The sequence below is a fragment of the Ambystoma mexicanum genome, chromosome 8, assembly GCF_040938575.1.
Source record: "Ambystoma mexicanum isolate Mex_15411 chromosome 8, UKY_AmexF1_1, whole genome shotgun sequence".
Classification (NCBI taxonomy): Eukaryota; Metazoa; Chordata; class Amphibia; order Caudata; family Ambystomatidae; genus Ambystoma; species Ambystoma mexicanum.
This window is the reverse complement of record NC_090929.1, coordinates 410,305,283-410,324,334: the sequence shown is the minus strand read 5'-3', so window position 1 is coordinate 410,324,334 and position 19,052 is coordinate 410,305,283. Positions and strand designations below refer to the sequence as shown.

Here is a 19,052-nt window from a genome sequence, read left to right as displayed (position 1 = left end):
TGGAACATTGAGTGATTACCAGGGCATATGATGTTAATACCTGGCAAATGCCTATCTAAAACATCAAGCCAAAACTGTTGGCTTTGTCATTGCTTGATTTTAACAGGACTTCAGTGCAAGGGGCAAATATAGATCAAGTGGCTGAAGGCACCGTATGGAGTGGAAATGAATTTTTCTATTAATCGAATGTGAAAAAAGAACGATTTAGAAAGACCGCTCTGTGACCGCACAGAGCGGTCTTTCCAAATCAACTGTCGTCATGCCCCTGCCGCGCGCAAGTGTGCGCAGGGGCTGACAGGCACGTCAGGATCCGGAAGAGCCGTCGCGGGAGAACAGGTTAGTGACTATGTGTGTTTATGTGTATGTGTGTTGCGTGTTTGTGTGTTCATGGGGTCGGGGTATTCTTGAGTGGGGAGGTAGGTGGTGGCGGCTGAGGAAGGGGTGTTTGGGGGCATCCCGCCAGCGAGGGTAGGGGTTGGGGGGGCACAGGAATGTGATATTTTTGCTCTTTGTGGGCCGCTGAAAATCGGCCAAAAAACAGTTTTTTTGGTAGGCAGACGACAAAAGGGGAAATATGACATGGAACCAAAGGCACACTTGGTTAAGACGCTTTTATTACACCAGTAACCATTTAAAGCCCTAATTAAGCCATTAATTCTCAGAAGACTGCTTAGAAAAACGCTGGCATTCTAAAGCTTGATTTTAGTACTTGTTGGAGCCAGCTCAAAGAGATCTCAGGGGTGTGTGCTTTGGATGGGGATGGGCAAGGAGTAGGTGGGAATAGCCGTAGGGATGAGCATGGCCAGGGACAATGAATGCGTGGGTAAAATAACCGAACAGCACCAACAAGCTCTGTGTCTCTCCTCCCATGTGATCTCCACCTACCTGTATCCAATGCAATAGTTTCAGCTTATAGGTGGTGCTTACGAGTTACCTAACATCCCAAACTAAAACGATTACTGGACAAGCATTTCATGGGCATGTTAGCACATATGGTGAAATAAAACAACCTGAATATTATCTAGAAAGCAAGGTAGGTACTGCGATATGATGAACACTCAGAGTCCCACTCTTCGGCGCTTTGAAGATTGGATGCCATGTTTTGCCTCCGCCTCTCCCCCTCCAGCCAGATGCTCAGTTCATGTATGCACTACTGTTCGCTGGTAAGGCAGCTCAGAGGGTTAAGTAACCTGATGCACAAACCTGTGAATTACCTGCATCTCCTAGATTTGAAGCCCTGCTGTTCTTATCCACATTTTAATGATCTGAGTTTGGCAAAACACATATCAACGAGTTAGGCGCTACTGAGATATGCTGTTCATAAAGTTACAAAATCTACAAAACTGTAGTTCGGAGCATAATACAAAAAAGTGTTTTTATTATGCAATGTGCTTTGCAAATATGAGCCGATAAAATGGCAGAACAATAACGGTTGACTTTGCTGGCAGCAGCTTTTTTTTTTTATAGATCAGCATCAAAGAGACATCCCGCACGGGTAAAGAGTCTGTTTTTATTTGTAATATGAGCTTTGTAGTGTTATGAAGTAAGAAATGTCTTTTACACAAAAAGAACATTGAATAAATATGGAATAAATAAATAAATATGGATGGCCTTCCTCAAATTGGTTAAAAAGTAGACTGGAAGCATCCTGGAGACTGTATCGTGTGGGAGATGGTGCGGAATTGTCCCGAGTAGGGGCAGTGGCAGTGGGTCTCAGTTCTTCCTGGGCCCTGAGGAAAAACAAAGACAATGGAGGTTAAAGGGTTAGAAAAATCACAGATTCCATCATTACAATGTAATTCTTCCTTCCACAGGCCACCCAGGAAAATAGCTATGTGCAGGCCTCAACCTGCACCTGAGGAAGCCCAGCAAGGCTGAAACATGTTGGCGTGTTCTCATCCAGAGCGGACATAGCTAACTAGTTCAGGGTTGACTGATTTTGGGGTTACGGTCAAGAACGATTTGCATATGGTCTATCGCCCTTTGTCACACATAACCTAATATTATATAGTGTAGTGACACTCAAGGGGAATTGCCTGTGGATGGGAAGGGCTTGCTTAGAAATCCAACACTTTTTCTGCCATCACTGAAAAATGCTTGCTCTCTCTTTCTAGAACAGCATTGCCCTTGATGCTCTGCCTGCCATTTTACACACGCACGCATGCACGTACACACCCACATGCGTGCGCCCGCACACAACACCTCTACTTATACACTCATATTCCCTCTATCTCAACCAAATGATATGTTTCCAATTTGCTATTTCTATGCACCCCTTTCCTACCCCTGCTTCTCCCTCCCCCAAACATTTTACCCTGTTTTCTGTTCATCCTCCAGAGACTATGGGGCCTCATTCCAAGTCTGACTGTCCGGAAATAAGGGTGCCGGTAGCAATGCACTGACCCTTTCTGGGCCGCCAGACTACGAGAATGCCTTCAGGGGCCAGTGATACCGGCAGGGCTGACCTGCCGGGAGCACCGGCCCCAGCAAGCATGGTTTTCACGGAAGCGCTGGCACCGTCAGTAACGGTGCCAGTGCTTCTGTGTCCTATTCCTAGGGTTATGGGGACTTACAGTTCCCGCCGCCTGACATCACGGCCACCGTTACTTGTAATATCCCGGTGGCACTGGGATATCACGTGGCGGAACCAGTGTTACGAGGTTGTCGGCAACCTGCCGGTAGCACCGGCGAATTACCGCCGACATCGTAATGAGGCCCGATGGTCTCATAACCATGGGCGGGGGCACAATATGCCAATTTTTTAACATATGAAATAACATTGTGATTGTGCATGGTGTTTTGTTTTTTGGTATGACAACCCACTGGTTTAATTGTTCACCTGCTTCCAATTAAAAAAAAAACGTATAATGTATATATTATGGAAAACAAGTACAGTAGTATTTGAAAGTATGCTCTGAAAATGTCAAAATGCCTGGAACACTTGGGCTTTGTTGCTCATGAATGAGACAGGCTAGGGGTCTGCAGATTAAAGTATTATATGTACCCCCAGGACCTAGGTTGTGCACCTGCATGAGTCCCACGCTACCTCACACTATCTGTACATGGACCTTGAGCTCTGTCAAACCTGTCCATGACCACCAACGCTCCAGCACGCTATCTGCCCATGTACCCCAAACTACTTCACATTGAGTCCCAACCTACCCCACTCTCTATCAATGGACCTCAAACCATCTCACATTGCTTGCCCATGACCCCAAGCTACCTGAAGCTGTCTGTCCATGGACACAAAACTATCTTGCACCTGCCCCTGAGCTCTAAATTATCTCACACCATCTGTCCATGGACTCTAAGTGATCTCACAGTGCCTAACCTCGAGTCCAAAGCTACCTACCACTCTCTTTACATGGACACCAGGTTATCACATGCCCGTCCATGAACCCCCAAATTATTTCGCAAGACTTGCTCATGAGCACTCAAACTACCTGACAATGGGCCTCATTACGACCCAGGCCATGGTCCATGCCGGTAACTTACCGACTCCGCCATGGAGAAAGGGGGAATTACCACCCCATTACAAGGTTGGCGGGGCGGTAATTCCCCCTTCCTCCATGGCCCTTCCCCATTCCCATTTTTACCCCATAGGGCTCACTGGGAATGGGGAAGGCGCTAAGTACGGTACCGTATAGCACCACGGTAAAACCAGCCGTTAAGGTCGGGTCCCGCAAAGGGACCTCGTAATCAGGCGCTGTGTGTTTAACGGCGCCGCAGCCTTTTACGGCGCCGTTAAACACTTAGCGCCAGGGTCGTAATGAGGCCCAATGTCTTTCAATGGACCCCACGACAGCTCATGCCTGTCTATGTGTGCCAAGCCGCCTCACACTACTTGTTAATGGACCCCAGACGGTCACACTGTCTGTCCATGAACCCCAAGCTACCTCACACACCTTGTCCATGGACCCCAAGCATTTATACCAGGCCTCTCTGTTCACGACTGCCCATGACCCCCAAAGTACCACGCCCTATCTGTCCATGGATATCAAGCTATCTCACAATACCGGACCATGAGCACAAAGCTACCTCACACTTTATGTACATGGACCTCAGAATATGTCACACTGCGTGCCCATGAGCCCCAGGCTACCTCACACACCCTGTCCACGGACCCCAAGCTATCTACCAAGACCTGCCCATGAGCCCTAAGCTGCCTTACACATTCTACCCAAGGACACCAAAATATCGCCCAATGCCTATACATGAGCCCCAGGTTGTCTCACACTGTCTGCCAATGGACTCCAAACTACCTCACACTGTCTGCCAATGGGCTCCAAACTACCTCACACTGTCTACCAATGGACTCCAAACCATCTCACATTGCCTGCCCATGACCCCAGAGCTACCTGGAATTATTTTTCCATGGTCCCCAATCTATTCCATGCCTGCAAGTGACCCCCAAGCTTCCTGACACTATCTGTCCATGGACCCTGCAAACAATTTTATGCCAGTCCAATAACCCCAAGCTACCTCACACTATATGTGCATAGATCCCAAGCTATCTCACACCTGCCCAGGACCCCCAAGCTTCCTCACACTATCTGCCCATCGACACCAAGCTATCTCATGCCTATCCATGACCCCCAAGATGCCTCACACTATATGTGCATAGATCCCAAGCTATCTCACATCTGCCCATGACCCCCAAGCTGCCTCACACTATCTGCCCATGGGCACCAAGCTATCTCATGCCTATCGATGAGCTCAAAGCTACCTCGCACATTATGTGCATGGACATCAAGCTATCTCACACCTGCCCATGAGCTCCAAGATATCTTACACTATCTGTACATGTGCCCTGAGCGATGCTATGCTGCTTATCCAGCTACCTCATAATATCTGCCCCTTGACCCTGCAAGCTATTTCATGCTTGTCGATGAGCCCCACGATACCTAATACTATCTGTCCAGGACCCTGCAAGCTATCTTATATTGCCTGTCCATGATCTCCCAAAGCTACCTGGCACTGTCTGTTAATGTACCGCAAGATATCTCAGGCGTTCTCATGAGCACCAAGATATCCTAGAGTATCTCTCATGAACCCAATGCTATGCCACACTGCCTGCTGGAGAGCCGCATCTAGCTCCCCTATCTGTCCATGGACCCTGGAATGTATCTCATGTTTGTCCATGGACCGCAAGCTACCTCACACTGCCTGTCCATGATACCACAGCTAGTTCCCCCTATCTGTCCATGGACCCTGGCATGTATCTCATGTCTGTGCATGGGCCGCAAGCTCCCTCACACTGCCTGTTCATGAGCCCCGAAACTAGCTTACACTATCAGTACATGGACCCTGCGCTTTCCCATATTTCCTGCCCATGACCCCCAATCTACCTCCCACTGCCTGTCCAAGGATACCAAGTTATCTCACAATGTCTGCCTATTACCCCCATTCTACCTCACTCTATTTGTTTGTGCACCCTAAACTATCTCACGCCTGCTCATGGGCTCCAAGATATCTCACACTTCTGTCCATGGACACCAAGCTATCTCCCATTGCCTATGAGTTCAAGCTAGCTGACACTGCGTTTACATGGACACCATGAAACTCCCAATGCCTGCATATGATACCCAAGCTACCCAATGCTGTCTTTCCATGAACACCGACCTAGCTCACGCCTGCCCATGTGCCCCAGGCTATCTCAACTATCTGTCCCTTGACCCCAAGCTATGCCACGCTGCCTTTCCATGAGCCTCAAGAGACTTCACACCCTTTGCCCATTGACCCTGCATGCTATCTGATACCTCTCCATGAGCTCCAAGTTATCTCACACTTCCTGTTCATGGACCTCAGAATATTGGACAATGACTGCCGATGAACACCAAGCTACCTAACACTGTCTGTTCATCGACCCCAAGTAACCTCAAATTGCTAGTCCAAGAGCCCCAAACTCCCACACAATATATATCCATCGACCGCAAGCTATCTCACACCTGTCCTTGAAGCCCCAAGCTACCTGATACTGTCTGTCCCTGGAACGCAAGCTACCCCACACTATCAGTTTACTCTGAGCTACTTTAGTATATCTGTCCATATGCTCCAATTTACCCCACACGATATATCCATTTTTCCCCCGAGAGACTTCACAGCATTTATCCATGAAACCCCAGCTTCTTCATGCTTTCCAATATGTTCACAATTGTCCCCCACCTTTTTCCCAGTTGTGTCCCATCTGTTGTCAGTTGTGCCATGGCCGTCACTATTTGTGTGTGGCAGGTTTGGTGTTATATTATACGTGTTCACAGTAGTTACTCTCACACCCAGATGTGCCACCCTGCCCCAGTTCTGCCCAAGCCTTTTCTCAGTTTAGTCCCAGCAGTTCCCACGCGTGTCTGGAGCATGTTCTCCACCTGTTCCCAGTTGTTTTCCACTTCCTCCAAGTTCTCCTCATCTGTTCCTGGTTATTTCCCTCTTTGTGTTACTATCGCTCACCCCCAGGATACGGTTGTAGCATTTGAGGTCAGGACTTACCGTTACAGCCCATGCCACTCATGGACCCGATCCTGTCGATCCGCCTCCCAAAGCAGCCGGAATCCCGCATCATCTTGGCGTTCTGGAAGCTACGCAGTCCCCTGAGCAGGGAGTCCTTGAATGAGTAGGGCCCTGCGGGGGACACCCTGGGCTCAGATTGCAGACCCTCTATGACTTCAGATGGGTCCACCTGAAGTCCCCCCTGGACGCCGGGCTCCTGCTGGTCTGGACTGGACTCCAGGGCCTCCATGAGTGAGAACTTCTCCTCCAGCCTCTCCAGGATGTTCTGAAAAGGACATGCGGGCTGTAGTGAGTGTCTTCCCATCGCCCTCCTGACTATTGCTATTATTATTATTTTATATGTGCAGAGAAAAGGATTAATGTTGTATTAGCGTAATAAGAATTAGTAATAAAAAAAATCCAAGTTGTTATACCTTTTACTGGTATCTGGTCATTGCATCGACTGCCAAACCGTCGAATGCCACACCCTTGAAAAAAATGCATCGGAAAAAAAAAGCATTGAATGCATTTTTTTTTGTGGTAAAGGGTTTTGTTTAAGGAAATTGGCTTTTAAAGGTTAAAAAATGGGGTTGGGGGAGAACCCACCATTAAAACAAATGGAATAAAAAAACATTCAATGCTTTTTTTCGATGCTTTTTTTTCAATGGTATGGCATTCGACAATTTGGCTGTCGATGCGATGACTATGAACCCTTTTACTGGACTGAGCATATTATGCTGAGATGGTAGATGAATGAGCTTCCAAAGCCTCCTAGAGTTTTTCATCAGGTGGTGTTTTTTATTGTGTGACCTCGGTCTGATGAAGATGTCCATGGGACTTGGAAAGCTTATTCATCTACCATCTCAGCCTAATATGCTATGTTAGTCCTATGAAAAGTGTCCCACAGTTTCCTTGATACTCTCTTAACATTCATAAATTTTATTGTACCATACATATTCACATTTGTATAGACACATTTTCTCTACGTTTTCATTGTAACCTCTAAAACGTCTTTAAAAAATAAATACACGTATTTTACAGTTCTCTTCATCAATCTTTCTTGCATCAATGAATTTTCAATGGAATGTCTTTTACATTTTTCATTGATATTGTCTTTCGTTAATCATGTCGAAGCATCAATCAACTCATACATTCTGGGCGGTTTGTAAATTACCAAATCTGGGAGTTTTTGTAAATGATCAAATCTGAAAAAATCTCTACAAAGCCAGCATTGCAAAATGGCATGTAGAAGAGTGTGGGTTAAAATGAGAACTGATCGCTAAGGATTATAAGGACTGTTATCCAGGCTCCCCAGACATCTAATTGTAAATTATATCTCCTATCCCTGGGAAGTGGGATCCAGACCAGCTCCTTTTATACCCATTCTTCTAATACCTTTTCCTGATTATCGCTTTTTGATTTTCGCAGTGAAACCCTCGTAGTACTAGATTTATGCCTGAATGTAAGTCGAAACCTCCCTATGTGAAGGAACTGATGCTGCAACTCACAGTACCCGATGCTTAAATCCCCAAAAAGTTGGAAAGATTTAAGTTTGAAAATAAATTTGAAACCCCAATAGAAAGAAAAAATCTGAAAAGGCATTTAAACAAAATGGGACAAATGGATCAAGAAAGGGCACAAGGCAACAGCTTTGGTTTGATAACTCCAGTTGTGTACTTTCATCGGTAGCATGGGTAAACTCCTTCCATCTTTGATATCATTAGGGGCAACTTCGACAGATAGCCCCTGAAACACAATGTTCCAATAATTCTGGATGTCCTCTTTTGTGAAGTTGGGCATTTAATTTAAGTACCCCCTCCATGCATTGGTAGTAATCTTACAGATATCTGTTGAAAAAAATTAAAGGGCTCCCTCTAACTTTAGAAGGATTTCCAAGTTGAATGATAGCAGCAATATGGACCGCAAAGTCAACACTTGTAAAGATCTTCTTGACCATCATTGATAGCCTACCACAGATTAATTAGTAGAAACAGCCAGATTGATCTTAATCCTGAAATCCCCTAATTCTGTAGCTACATTCCTCTTTCTATGACTTTCGACTGTGTTGATTTTAACGGGTTAATGTGGAAGCTGCAAAACTGTGGGACTCTGAGTCACCTAGCTCCAATAACTAGATTAATGTGAGATGGAATTAACACTTAGACTGGATTAAATGTGGTGTGCCTATCAGCAACCCTTCTCTTTTAGTCAATACTTGATGAATCTCCATTAAACCTTTTAAAAGAAAGGTTCATCCCTCTGTTAGTGGTTGGAAATTACATACGCATACTAAGTTATGCCAATCAGCAATACTGCTGAGTACTACCTCTTCAACTGTCCTTAAAAGCACTTGGATCATATTGTGACTCCAATGTCTCCATACTGAGACTTGCTCTCAAATATCGATTCAACTCTCCATCCGTTCTTATCCTTCTGGATCTTCCTCTGCCTTCGACACAGTCAATCATGCCACCCTGACAAATCGGCTCCGTAACACCCTTGGCATCATGGGCCTGGCACTTGACTGATTGACCTCTTTCCTCTCCGACAGACCTTCGCATTTTCAACTGGGCCCTATTCTCTCCCCTATCACACTCTCCTCCTGCAGCGTACCCCAAGGCTCTATCCTGTCGCTGTGGCTCTTCAACATCCATCTTGCCCTTCTGGACAACCTGACCTGCTCCTTCTCACATCACTTCCAGTGTTATGCAGACGACAAACAGCTCTCCTTTAAGCTTTACCCTACTGCCTCCTCTTCCTGCTCCCTCATCCCTGACTGTTGGACTGATATTCAGGCATGGTGTGATGCCAATGATCTCTGCCTTAATGCCAGTAAGACAGAGATCCTTCTCAAGGGGACAGCACCTCTCTCCTTCCCTCCTACTCTCTGGCCTCTCTCCATGGGCCCCTTACCCTCACCTGCTTGTGAGGCAAAAAACCTTGGTGTCATCTCTGACTCCTCTCTCTCCTTCTCTCCTCACATGGCAGACCTTGCCAAGAAGGTCCACTATCAGCTGTACCTTCTCAGAGGCATTCTCCTTTTCCTCACCTTCCCCCAGAAATTCAATGTCTCCAGAGCTCTGGTCCTCTCTAGGGTGGACTACTGCAACAGCCTCTTCCTCAATCTTCCTTTATCCTCCCTTCGCCCCCTTCAACTAATCTCTCCAGCCCTAATATCTCTACACTGGCTCCCGGTTGATGCTAGGATCAGGTTCAAGACCCTCTGCATCATCCAAAAGGCTTTCTGGGGCCTGGTGCCCCGCTACATCCAACTCTCCCTCCCTAAATACCTTCCTGCTAGAACACTTCAGTCTTCTAGCTCCAACTCTCTTCAGATCAGACGCTTCACTAAGCAGTGGGGGGTAGATCTCTCTCCTCCACTGGAGCCTCCCTCTGGAATGGTCTCCCTGCCCCTCTCAGGCTTGAGCTGGATCTCCTTAAGTTCCGGAAGCTTTTCAAGACCGTCCTTTTCTTATCTCTTTTTCCTCCCCCCTCCTGCTAACACCCCTGTCTTCCACAGTGACTGGCTGCCTGGTCCTCTCTGAGTTCTACAGGGCACCAGGCGTCTCTGCCCAGTCCACCCCCGTCCTCACCCTTAGCATGTGGACCCTCACCCCATGCAATCCCTGGCACTTGCCCTCCAGTCCTCCCCTTAGCACTTGCCTAGCCCCTGTGGCCCTCTTTCCCCCCTTCCCCCATCCCCCTTCACTTGCTCTCTCTCCTCTTACCCTGCACTTCCCATCCACCCTAGCACCTCGCATTTCGCACAGATCGGCACTCCCCCTGGCCCCCTCGCACTTTCTGTTGCTGCACTTGCACGATACGAATGTCACAAGGCCTAGTAGGAATGTTACTGTTATCTTTCTCCCTTGTTCCCCTCACCCCCACTTTTTTTAGTCTTGTGGTGCCTTGAAACACTATTTGTTATATAGGTACCTTACAGGTATCCAATAAATGAATAAATTAACAAAAACGCCTTGAAAAACATTCTGTATCAATCCAAGGTGATCATATTTAGAAGTCTTGCAGCCCTCCCAATAACATCTTGAGGATGTTGGCCTGGGAGGGGTTTGAGGCTAATAGTAAACATGCTGTGTATCTCTGCTGAGTGCACACTTACTTGGAGGGGAACCTATGGTGCAGAAAGAGAGAACTATGTCTACTCAGGTGGCTGGTGGCATGCGAGAGCAAGGTTTAACATGTGAGGTGCTGTTGGAATGCGCATGGTGAAGGCGGGCGTATCACGTGGCTTGGGTTCTGAGGCCTGGACCTCTGAGGCCAAAGTTGACTTGTCCTCAACGCTATGCACCGAGGTTAAAGTCGGCACATGGTTTGTCCTCTTCTGTGAAGGGATGGAGGAGTTAAACATGGATAGAATGGAATGCTACTCGAAGATTTGCCTGTGGTTGAGAAGAACTGTCGCCGCGTTCAATGCCTTCACCTGATTAGCCACCTGCGCCCATCTTCACAGACGCCTAGTGTTTGCTTGGTTTTAGCCACCTGTGCCCATCACAGAGGCCTAGTGTTTGCTTGGTTTTAGCCACCTGTGCCCATCACAGAGGCCTAGTGTTTGCTTGGTTTTAGCCACTAGTGCCCATCTTCACAGACGCCTAGTGTTTGCTTGGTTTTAGCCACCTGTGCCCATCACAGTGGCCTAGTGTTTGCTTGGTTTTAGCCACCTGTACCCATCTTCACAGACGCCTAGTGTTTGCTTGGTTTTAGCCACCTGTGCCCATCTTCACAGACGCCTAGTGTTTGCTTGGTTTTAGCCACCTGTGCCTATCACAGAGGCCTAGTGTTTGCTTGGTTTTAGCCATCTGTGCTCATCACAGAGGCCTAGTGTTTGCTTGGTTTTAACCACCTGTGCCCATCTTCACAGACGCCTAGTGTTTGCTTGGTTTTAGCCACCTGTGACCATCGCAGAGGCCTAGTGTTTGCTTGATTTTAGACACCTGTGCCCATCTTTACAGAGACCTGAGTAGTTTTGTTTGGTTTCCTTTGCTGTGTGTGGACTCGGGGCAGAATTGACTATACCAACGCATCCTATTGCATGATGTGATAGTTTATTTATAATGCGCTTAATACCCAGAGATTTCTAAGTTGTTCCGTGTCGTTGTGCTTCAAAGGCGAGCACGTTGCCGCTGAGCTATCCTCCCGAGACAATTTCACTGCTTGGGCTGGAAGTGGTCAATAGAAGCCTACAGGTGAAATTGATTTCCTTTTGGAAAATAAACCGAACGCAATAAGGAAACCATGATACATACTAACATCGCATTACTTGCACAGAGGAAGCAGAAATGACAGTAAAAGCCGCCACCTCCCACGCCCGCGCAATGCTATTCAGATTTCCGAGGCCCATTAGGCTCGTTCTGGGTACTGTTAGTTACCCTCTTACCCCCTGGAACCTCGGATAGACACAGTCTTGGGGTTCAGCTCCTGCGCACACTGCCCCATTAAAGATGCAGAGGTCTCCTTGGTCTGGGCAAACTCTTAATATATTTAGCAACTACAAGCATCGCTCGCCGAAGCCAGGTGGCTACAATGCAGTGACTGCCCGAAGAGAGCCTGCAGAGCAGTGCCCAGACAGCTTCCTTCCCCAGCGCTCCCAGCAGGCACCTGGGCCACTGGGGGTATGCTGGCAAGGCAGGAGCCCCCATCTGTTACGGGGCTATGCCATTGCAGGGCTCGTGTCTCCTTAAGAGATTGCAACCCTACCACGTGGGAGACGTCACGTGAGGAAGTACGTCAGAATGGGGGAAGGGAGTTTGAGGTCAGTTTCTGCAGGTATACGAATAAAGGAAGACGTATACTCTCCATCGGTGTGTCTGTCCTCCTTTCAAGGGCCCAGTCCGGGCCTAACATCTGGCGACGAGTTGACCTACCAGACCACCGAGTCCTCCTCCTTGCATGCAACGATCCCGCTCCAATGCGCGCCGTGGGCACTTTCCAGCCCGGCGCAAGTGCCTGATCCCAGGCCCGACTCCTCAAAGCGCCGACCGCGCATCCGCGCCGCGGGCAGTTCCGCACCCGGCGCACAGCCTGATCCCAGGCCTGCCTCCTCCTCGCTGCGCAGACAGCGCATCCGAGCCGCGAGCAGTTCTGAGCCCGGCGCCGAGCCTGATCCCAGGCCCGTCCTTCGCCTCACCGAGCAGACAGCGCATCCGCGCTGCAGACAAGTCCGCCCCCTCCGCCAGTGGTCCCGCAGAGTTGAAGAGCGGGTGACCTCACGCCCGCACCGCGTGACGCAGCAACCCCACCACCAGGCTCCAGACTACAGTGGACCCACGTGCCAGGCGCTGATTGCCCAGGAGTGCTTTCGGAACGCCCTACGCCGGTCACACGACGACCCACCAGCAGGTGCTACGGAAGCCTAGAAGCCATCGAAGGTGGGTCAGACCGCACATACCCATGCACGCGTGGACCGCTACATAAGCCCTCAGCATGATCTCACCTCAGGCCCAACAACCGCCAAATGCCCCTGCAAGTAACACGGCAACGACAGCATGGCGCATACCTCCCCCATTTTCAATGATGCCACAAGCAGACAAGGGTCCAAGATGGGTTGATTGGCTAGAGGACTTTAACACCTTCATTGATGCGGCAGGGGAAGACAAGTCCCCTCGGCTACGAAGCATGTTCCTAAATCTGGCGGGCAATGACATCAAAGTCCTTACCAAGACCATTCCCCCCGCAGAACAAGCTGACTTTCCAACACTAATAGCGGCCATAAACAGAAGATTAGTTATTGAACCAAACAGAGACTATGAACGATACATATTCAACCTTTGTACACAGAGAGTCGATGAAACCATTGACGAGTTCATAACCCGCCTACGAATAAAAGGGGCCAACTGTCAATTTGAAGCCTTCTCACTCGACGAAGCCATACGGTTGAGGATCATTGAAGGCTGTTTGTCTCAAACCTTAAAGAAACAACTCCTTAAAAAACCTATCACCATAGAGGAAGTGAGCCAGATGGCCAGGATCCTATAGAGAGTCGAGAAGCAGGTGTCCCAAATCTCGAACACAGCCTCGACGAGACAAGAGAGAGCTGAAACCGTTGCAGCGGTACAGGCCAGCCACGCAAGACAGGGGGACAAGGGCGTCAACCCCAACTATTCCACGACGCCGAGGACACAACGCCAATGCTACCGCTGTGGAATGTCTTTCCCTCACGCAGGGACCTGCCCCGCCATATCACAGAGATGCGGCAACTGCGGCAGAGAGGGACATTTCCAATCAGTCTGCAGAGAAGGCAGACCATTCCCTACACAAAAGTTCCCAATCGCCGCCCAATTCAAAACGCCTAACCCAGGCCTATCAACCACGCCCGTACGCCCAGAATCCACAGAGGTATGTCAGAGTAGTCGAAGAAGTATACCCCATGGATGACGGTCAAGAGCACGAGGTTGAAGAGCAAGTGTCCCACATCAGAGACGAATACGACGGGCCCCCGGAACAATTTTCACAATATGAGGGAGGCTCACAAGGGGGCCAACAGGAATTCGACCAATACAACCAGAATCCGCACGACGAATACGTGAATCTCATCATGGATGAAGGCGAAGCACGTGAAGCACCCAAGATACCCGTTGACATAGCAGGGCAGCAATTCTGTTTCCTTGTAGACTCGGGAGCCAGCGTTAACATAATGGGTGAGAAGGAATTCAACCAGATCACCAACCGGCCGCCCCTGACACCCTCAAACTCCAAGATCTACCAATGGGGCGCCACAACTCCTCTGCAATCGATTGGATTTTTCAGCCGTCGGCTCATCCATGATAACCAATCCACCACGACGGACATCCACGTCATTCGCAGCCCTACCAAAGGCAGATGCCTGCTCAGTTACAGGATGGCGTCGTGCCTAGGACTCATCGACATACATGTCTGCGAAGGGGACAGAATACGTTCGACAGACCCAACACTGGAGACGAGGGAGACAGTGCTTTTCCTCTCATCAGCGCCCACTAAAACTGGAACGATGTCGCGCGATGACATCCTGAAAGAGTTCCCCCTCATCTGCAAGGGCCTGGGTCAACTGAAAGGACCGCCAGTGAAACTTCACATAGATGCCACCGTCCGACCGGTACCACAGCACCCGAGAAGAGTTGGTTTCCATCTTCAGGCCGCAGTGACAGCAGAACTCAATCAGCTCCTAACTGATGGAATAATTGAACCAGCCACGGGTCCGACCCCATGGGTATCCCCGTTGGTAATAGCACCAAAAGAAGGCGGACGTCTCAGACTCTGCGTTGACATGCGCATAGCCAATACAGCAATCCAGCGCGAAAGGCATCCCGGGCCACGTATCGAAGATATGATAGTTCAACTGAATAAATCCACCCTCTTCTCGAAACTGGACTTGAACCAGGGCTACCACCAGATGGTACTCCACCCGGAATCCAGAGGGATCACCACGTTTGCCACACACGACGGGTTGTTCAGGTACAAACGCCTAAACTTTGGCATCTCGTCAGCTGCGGACATTTTTCATGAAGCCATCAGGCAAATCATACGTCCGATCAAAGGCACACTGAATTACAGTGATGACATACTGGTATTCGGGCGCACCCGTGAAGAGCATGACGCCGCTCTTCGCGCCACATGCAAAGCCATCCAGGACGCAGGCCTCACGTTGAACGTGGAGAAGTGCAGGTTCAGCAAAAACAAGCTAAAATTTTTCGGACACATCTTCTCGGCCGACGGGATGACACCAGACCCCGACAAAGTGGCCACTATCTTCAATCTGCAAGCCCCGAGACAGATTGCCGACGTCCGTTCGTTCCTAGGCATGGCTGACTATTGCACCCGATACATCCCCCACTATGCCACCATCACGGAACCTCTTCGGAAATTGCTCCAGAAAGACATGCTCTTCGCCTGGACCGCCGAATGCCAGGAAGCGTTCGACTCCATTAAACAGTCCCTGGCTGAAGCGCGAAAACTGGCCTACTTCGACCCAGAATGGCACACTGAAATCGTGGTCGACGCGAGTCCGGTGGGACTGGGCGCCATACTCGCCCAGACCAACGGCACTGACGCCCACCCGAGGCATGTAGTGGCATATGCCAGCAGAGCACTTGCGTCCCCCGAGGCCGCATACTCCCAAGCGGAAAAGGAGAGTCTAGCAGCAGTCTGGGCATGTGAACACTTTCACAACTTTATCATCGGGAAAAGATTCACCCTCATCACGGATCACCAGGCCCTCCTTTCGCTGTTTGGGAACCCGCGGACGAAAATGCCCCACAGAATAGAACGATGGGGCATCCGGCTGCAAGAATATGACTATCACATCATTCATCGACCGGGGGGCGAGCATAATCCAGCCGACTATCTGTCGAGACACCCCTCCGGAACGTCAACGCCAAGGCAAGGCGACATAGAATACATAAACTATGTCACCACCAACGCACTACCTCCGGCTATGTCACTGGAAACAGTGGCACTCGCAACAGCGGCGGACCCATCCATGGCCTTGGCGATTGAACACACAGAACACAACAAGTGGAAAGACTACAAGAGAGCTCTGTCAACACACCCAGGAGCAAACCGAGACGAATTGGAAAGGATTGCAAGAATTCACTCAGAGCTAGCCGTGCAGGACGGCACCATACTTCTCAGAGGGTGCAGAATAATAATCCCAACGGCCCTGGGATCTGAAATAATCAAGACGGCACATGAAGGCCACAGAGGCGCAGACAACACCAAGCGCAAACTACGGCGCCATGTATGGTTTCCCTTTCTCGATGCCTTAGTTGATCGATGGGTAAGAAACTGCATGGCATGCCAATGCACAGCCAGAGAGGAGGCACCCGCACCTTTACAAGTGACGCAAATCCCGGAACGCCCGTGGGAAAGGGTGGCGGTAGATTTCTACGGGCCCCTAGAGTCAGGAGAATACCTACTCCTGTTCATTGATGAACACTCATGTTTTCCCATCGTCAAAAGGTCACCATCCACAGCCTTTGCACAAGTAGCGGCAATCTTTGATGAAGTAGTGAGCGAATGGGGCATACCAGATGTGATCAAATCCGACAACGGACCCCTTTCTGTAGTTATGACTTCTCAAAACTGGCAAAGCACCTGGGGTTCAAACACCAGAAAATAACGCCACTCTGGCCCAGGCGAATGGCATGGCGGAGCGGTTCATGTCATCTATCAAGAAGACAGTACAAAGAGCCAAGCTAGAAAACGTAGATCTCCACCAAGCTCTGTGCAGAATGCTGCGGGACTACAGGAACACGCCGCATGAAGCGACAAACAAGACCCCGGCTGAACTTATGGTAAAGTACCAGGTTCGCACAAGGATCATTCAACACCCGTTGAACAGACCGGACGCTGACACACAACTCATAGAAAGAGACACACAGAGAAAAGAACGAGCCCGCACCCAAACCGATGAGAAGCGGCAAGCCCATCAGAAAGACTTTCAAGTAGGAGATGAGGTCTTTGTCCAACAGCCAACGGTGAGGAAGAGTGACCCCCGATTCTCCCCGCAGACACTACAGGTCACGGCCGTGAGAGGAACAATGGTGACCGCCGAAAACGAAGAAAGAGAAATTACAAGGAACTGCTCAAAGTTCAAGCTGGCAACAACCACAGACTCTGAGGGACTCCAAACCCCAGACCCTGAGACGATGACAGTAGATGTGCGAGACACATTGTGGACGCCTCCAAGGTTCCCCCCCCGGCCAGGAATCAAGAGGACAGAGAGGCCTGAAGAAGATCCTCAAGAAGGTACCAGCACCCAGCCCCAACGTGCCATAAAGAAACCAGCACGCTTAGTCGAAGAGTGCTGAACACGATGCAAGGACATTTCGTCCGGGGGTGATGTTACGGGGCTATGCCATTGCAGGGCTCGTGTCTCCTTAAGAGATTGCAACCCTACCACGTGGGAGACGTCACGTGAGGAAGTACGTCAGAATGGGGGAAGGGAGTTTGAGGTCAGTTTATGCAGGTATACGAATAAAGAAAGACGTATACTCTCCATCGGTGTGTCTGTCCTCCTTTCAAGGGCCGAGTCCGGGCCTAACACCATCCCCCTTCAGTGACCCTATACACGCGGGCCCGCTCGGTTCAGAGCCCCCTCTGTGAAGTTACCCACCCTGAGCCCCTGTGTGGCCCCTCTGCTCGCAAGGCCCAGCCGCTCTCATAGCAACATCTCTGTCCATCTGGCACCTCCCTCTCAGAACATTCTCTCCTTCTGAAGCCCCTCTCCTTTCGGGCCCCTCGCCCTCCAGCATCGCTCTTCCCTGTAGCATTTATCAGCCTCTAGTGCAAACCCCCCCCCCGCAACCCCACTTCCCGCGCTGCAGCCCGCTTCCTCTACCCCCTGGGCCTCACCTTTAAGTTGTCTAGCTCCCGGGACGGGCTCAGGTCATAGATAGGGCTGGACCAAGCGCCTTGAAGCTGCATCAGGAAGACGAGGAGGATCCCGGAGAGGAGTGGCATCCTCTGGTCCATGTCGGGGTGATGGGAGCTGGGTGGCTGGAGGGGGCTTTCTTGTTCTCGTGGACTATGTGAGGTCTCTGCTCGGGTCTCCCTCTCCGATCCCTCACGCTCTCTCTTCAGTCTCTCTGAACTTAAACTCCGGTATTCCACTCTCTGCTCAGCCTTCCACTCTGAACCCCCTGATTCTCCTGGGTCTCCCACTCTGGTCTCCCGTCTCCTACTCTGGTCTCCCGTCCTGGTGTTCTTGCGCCTCTCTGGTTGGCGTGGCTTTTATACCCTCACGGGTAGACTCCGGATCCGAGGGTTATCGGTGTCTTATCTGCACACATTCCAATACTGGGCTGACATAGGGAGAGCCCCAGCCCCCCCCTCCCCCCTGCCATGAGACACGGGCGAGGAATGTGTCACGAGCCCCCCGCCCCCAAAACACCCCCGCACTACGCACGCTATCTCCGTGATTGCGGCCGCAGATTGCCCCGCAGGCTGGAGATGCTACCAAACACGGTGGCAGCGCGGGAGCTGCCAGGAAACACCACTAAATTAGCACCCCACCACGACCCCTGCACGGGCAGACCCCCTTCCGATCTGAGCTCATAGTGCCAGATCCAAGAACTCGGCCCAGTGTCCCCCCACACGCGTACACCCACGCAGCACACGTACAAGAGGTCAACGCCACCATTACGTGAAAGACCTCAGCATCTTCGCCCACAGAGCCGTGCTTACTGCAAAGAACAAGTAACTTTTGCTTGATATTAGTGTGGATTTAGCAGGCAGGTTTCACCGTGCACTGTAAGTGCACCCTTGCTATCTATTGGCATTCTGGGTGTAAGCCATTTATCAAGTGGCTTACATCTTTAGCTTACATATCCGAGCACAGACACTATAGATTCTCTGTACATATCCAGGAAGACCAAGGCGATGGACTCACTGTTCCTATCAGGCACACACTTGATAGCGCTATGCAGTCACTTTACATATCCAGGCACACGCTAGAATAGCTTGTGTACTCACTTTGCATATCCATGGACCTACCGCACAAGCCTATATACTCGCTTTACGTAACCAGGAACATGCCTGATTGGCCGATGCACTCACTATATATACCCAAGCGC

General features: G+C 50.0%; 1 protein-coding gene across 1 annotated transcript; it reads right to left on the bottom strand.

Moving 5' to 3' along the window:
• Positions 1–1,358: 1,358 nt before the first annotated feature.
• LOC138473606 (natriuretic peptides A-like) lies at positions 1,359–18,196 on the bottom strand. Its single transcript, XM_069612163.1, has 3 exons — positions 17,833–18,196; positions 6,487–6,772; positions 1,359–1,730 (listed from the first exon to the last, which is right to left on the bottom strand). The coding sequence occupies exons 1-3, from the start codon at positions 17,950–17,952 to the stop codon at positions 1,714–1,716; spliced, it is 423 nt and encodes a 140-aa protein (XP_069468264.1). The 5' UTR covers positions 17,953–18,196; the 3' UTR covers positions 1,359–1,713.
• Between the last annotated feature and the right edge of the window lie 856 nt (positions 18,197–19,052).

Bases quoted from the DNA above. Each gene is read 5' to 3' on its own strand.
- LOC138473606 (XM_069612163.1), bottom strand. From the start codon at position 17,952: ATGGACCAGAGGATGCCACTCCTCTCCGGGATCCTCCTCGTCTTCCTG. The intron at 6,773-17,832 runs GTGAGGCCCAGG...TGTCCTTTTCAG, and splicing joins GGGAGCTAGACAACTTAAAG to AACATCCTGGAGAGGCTGGA.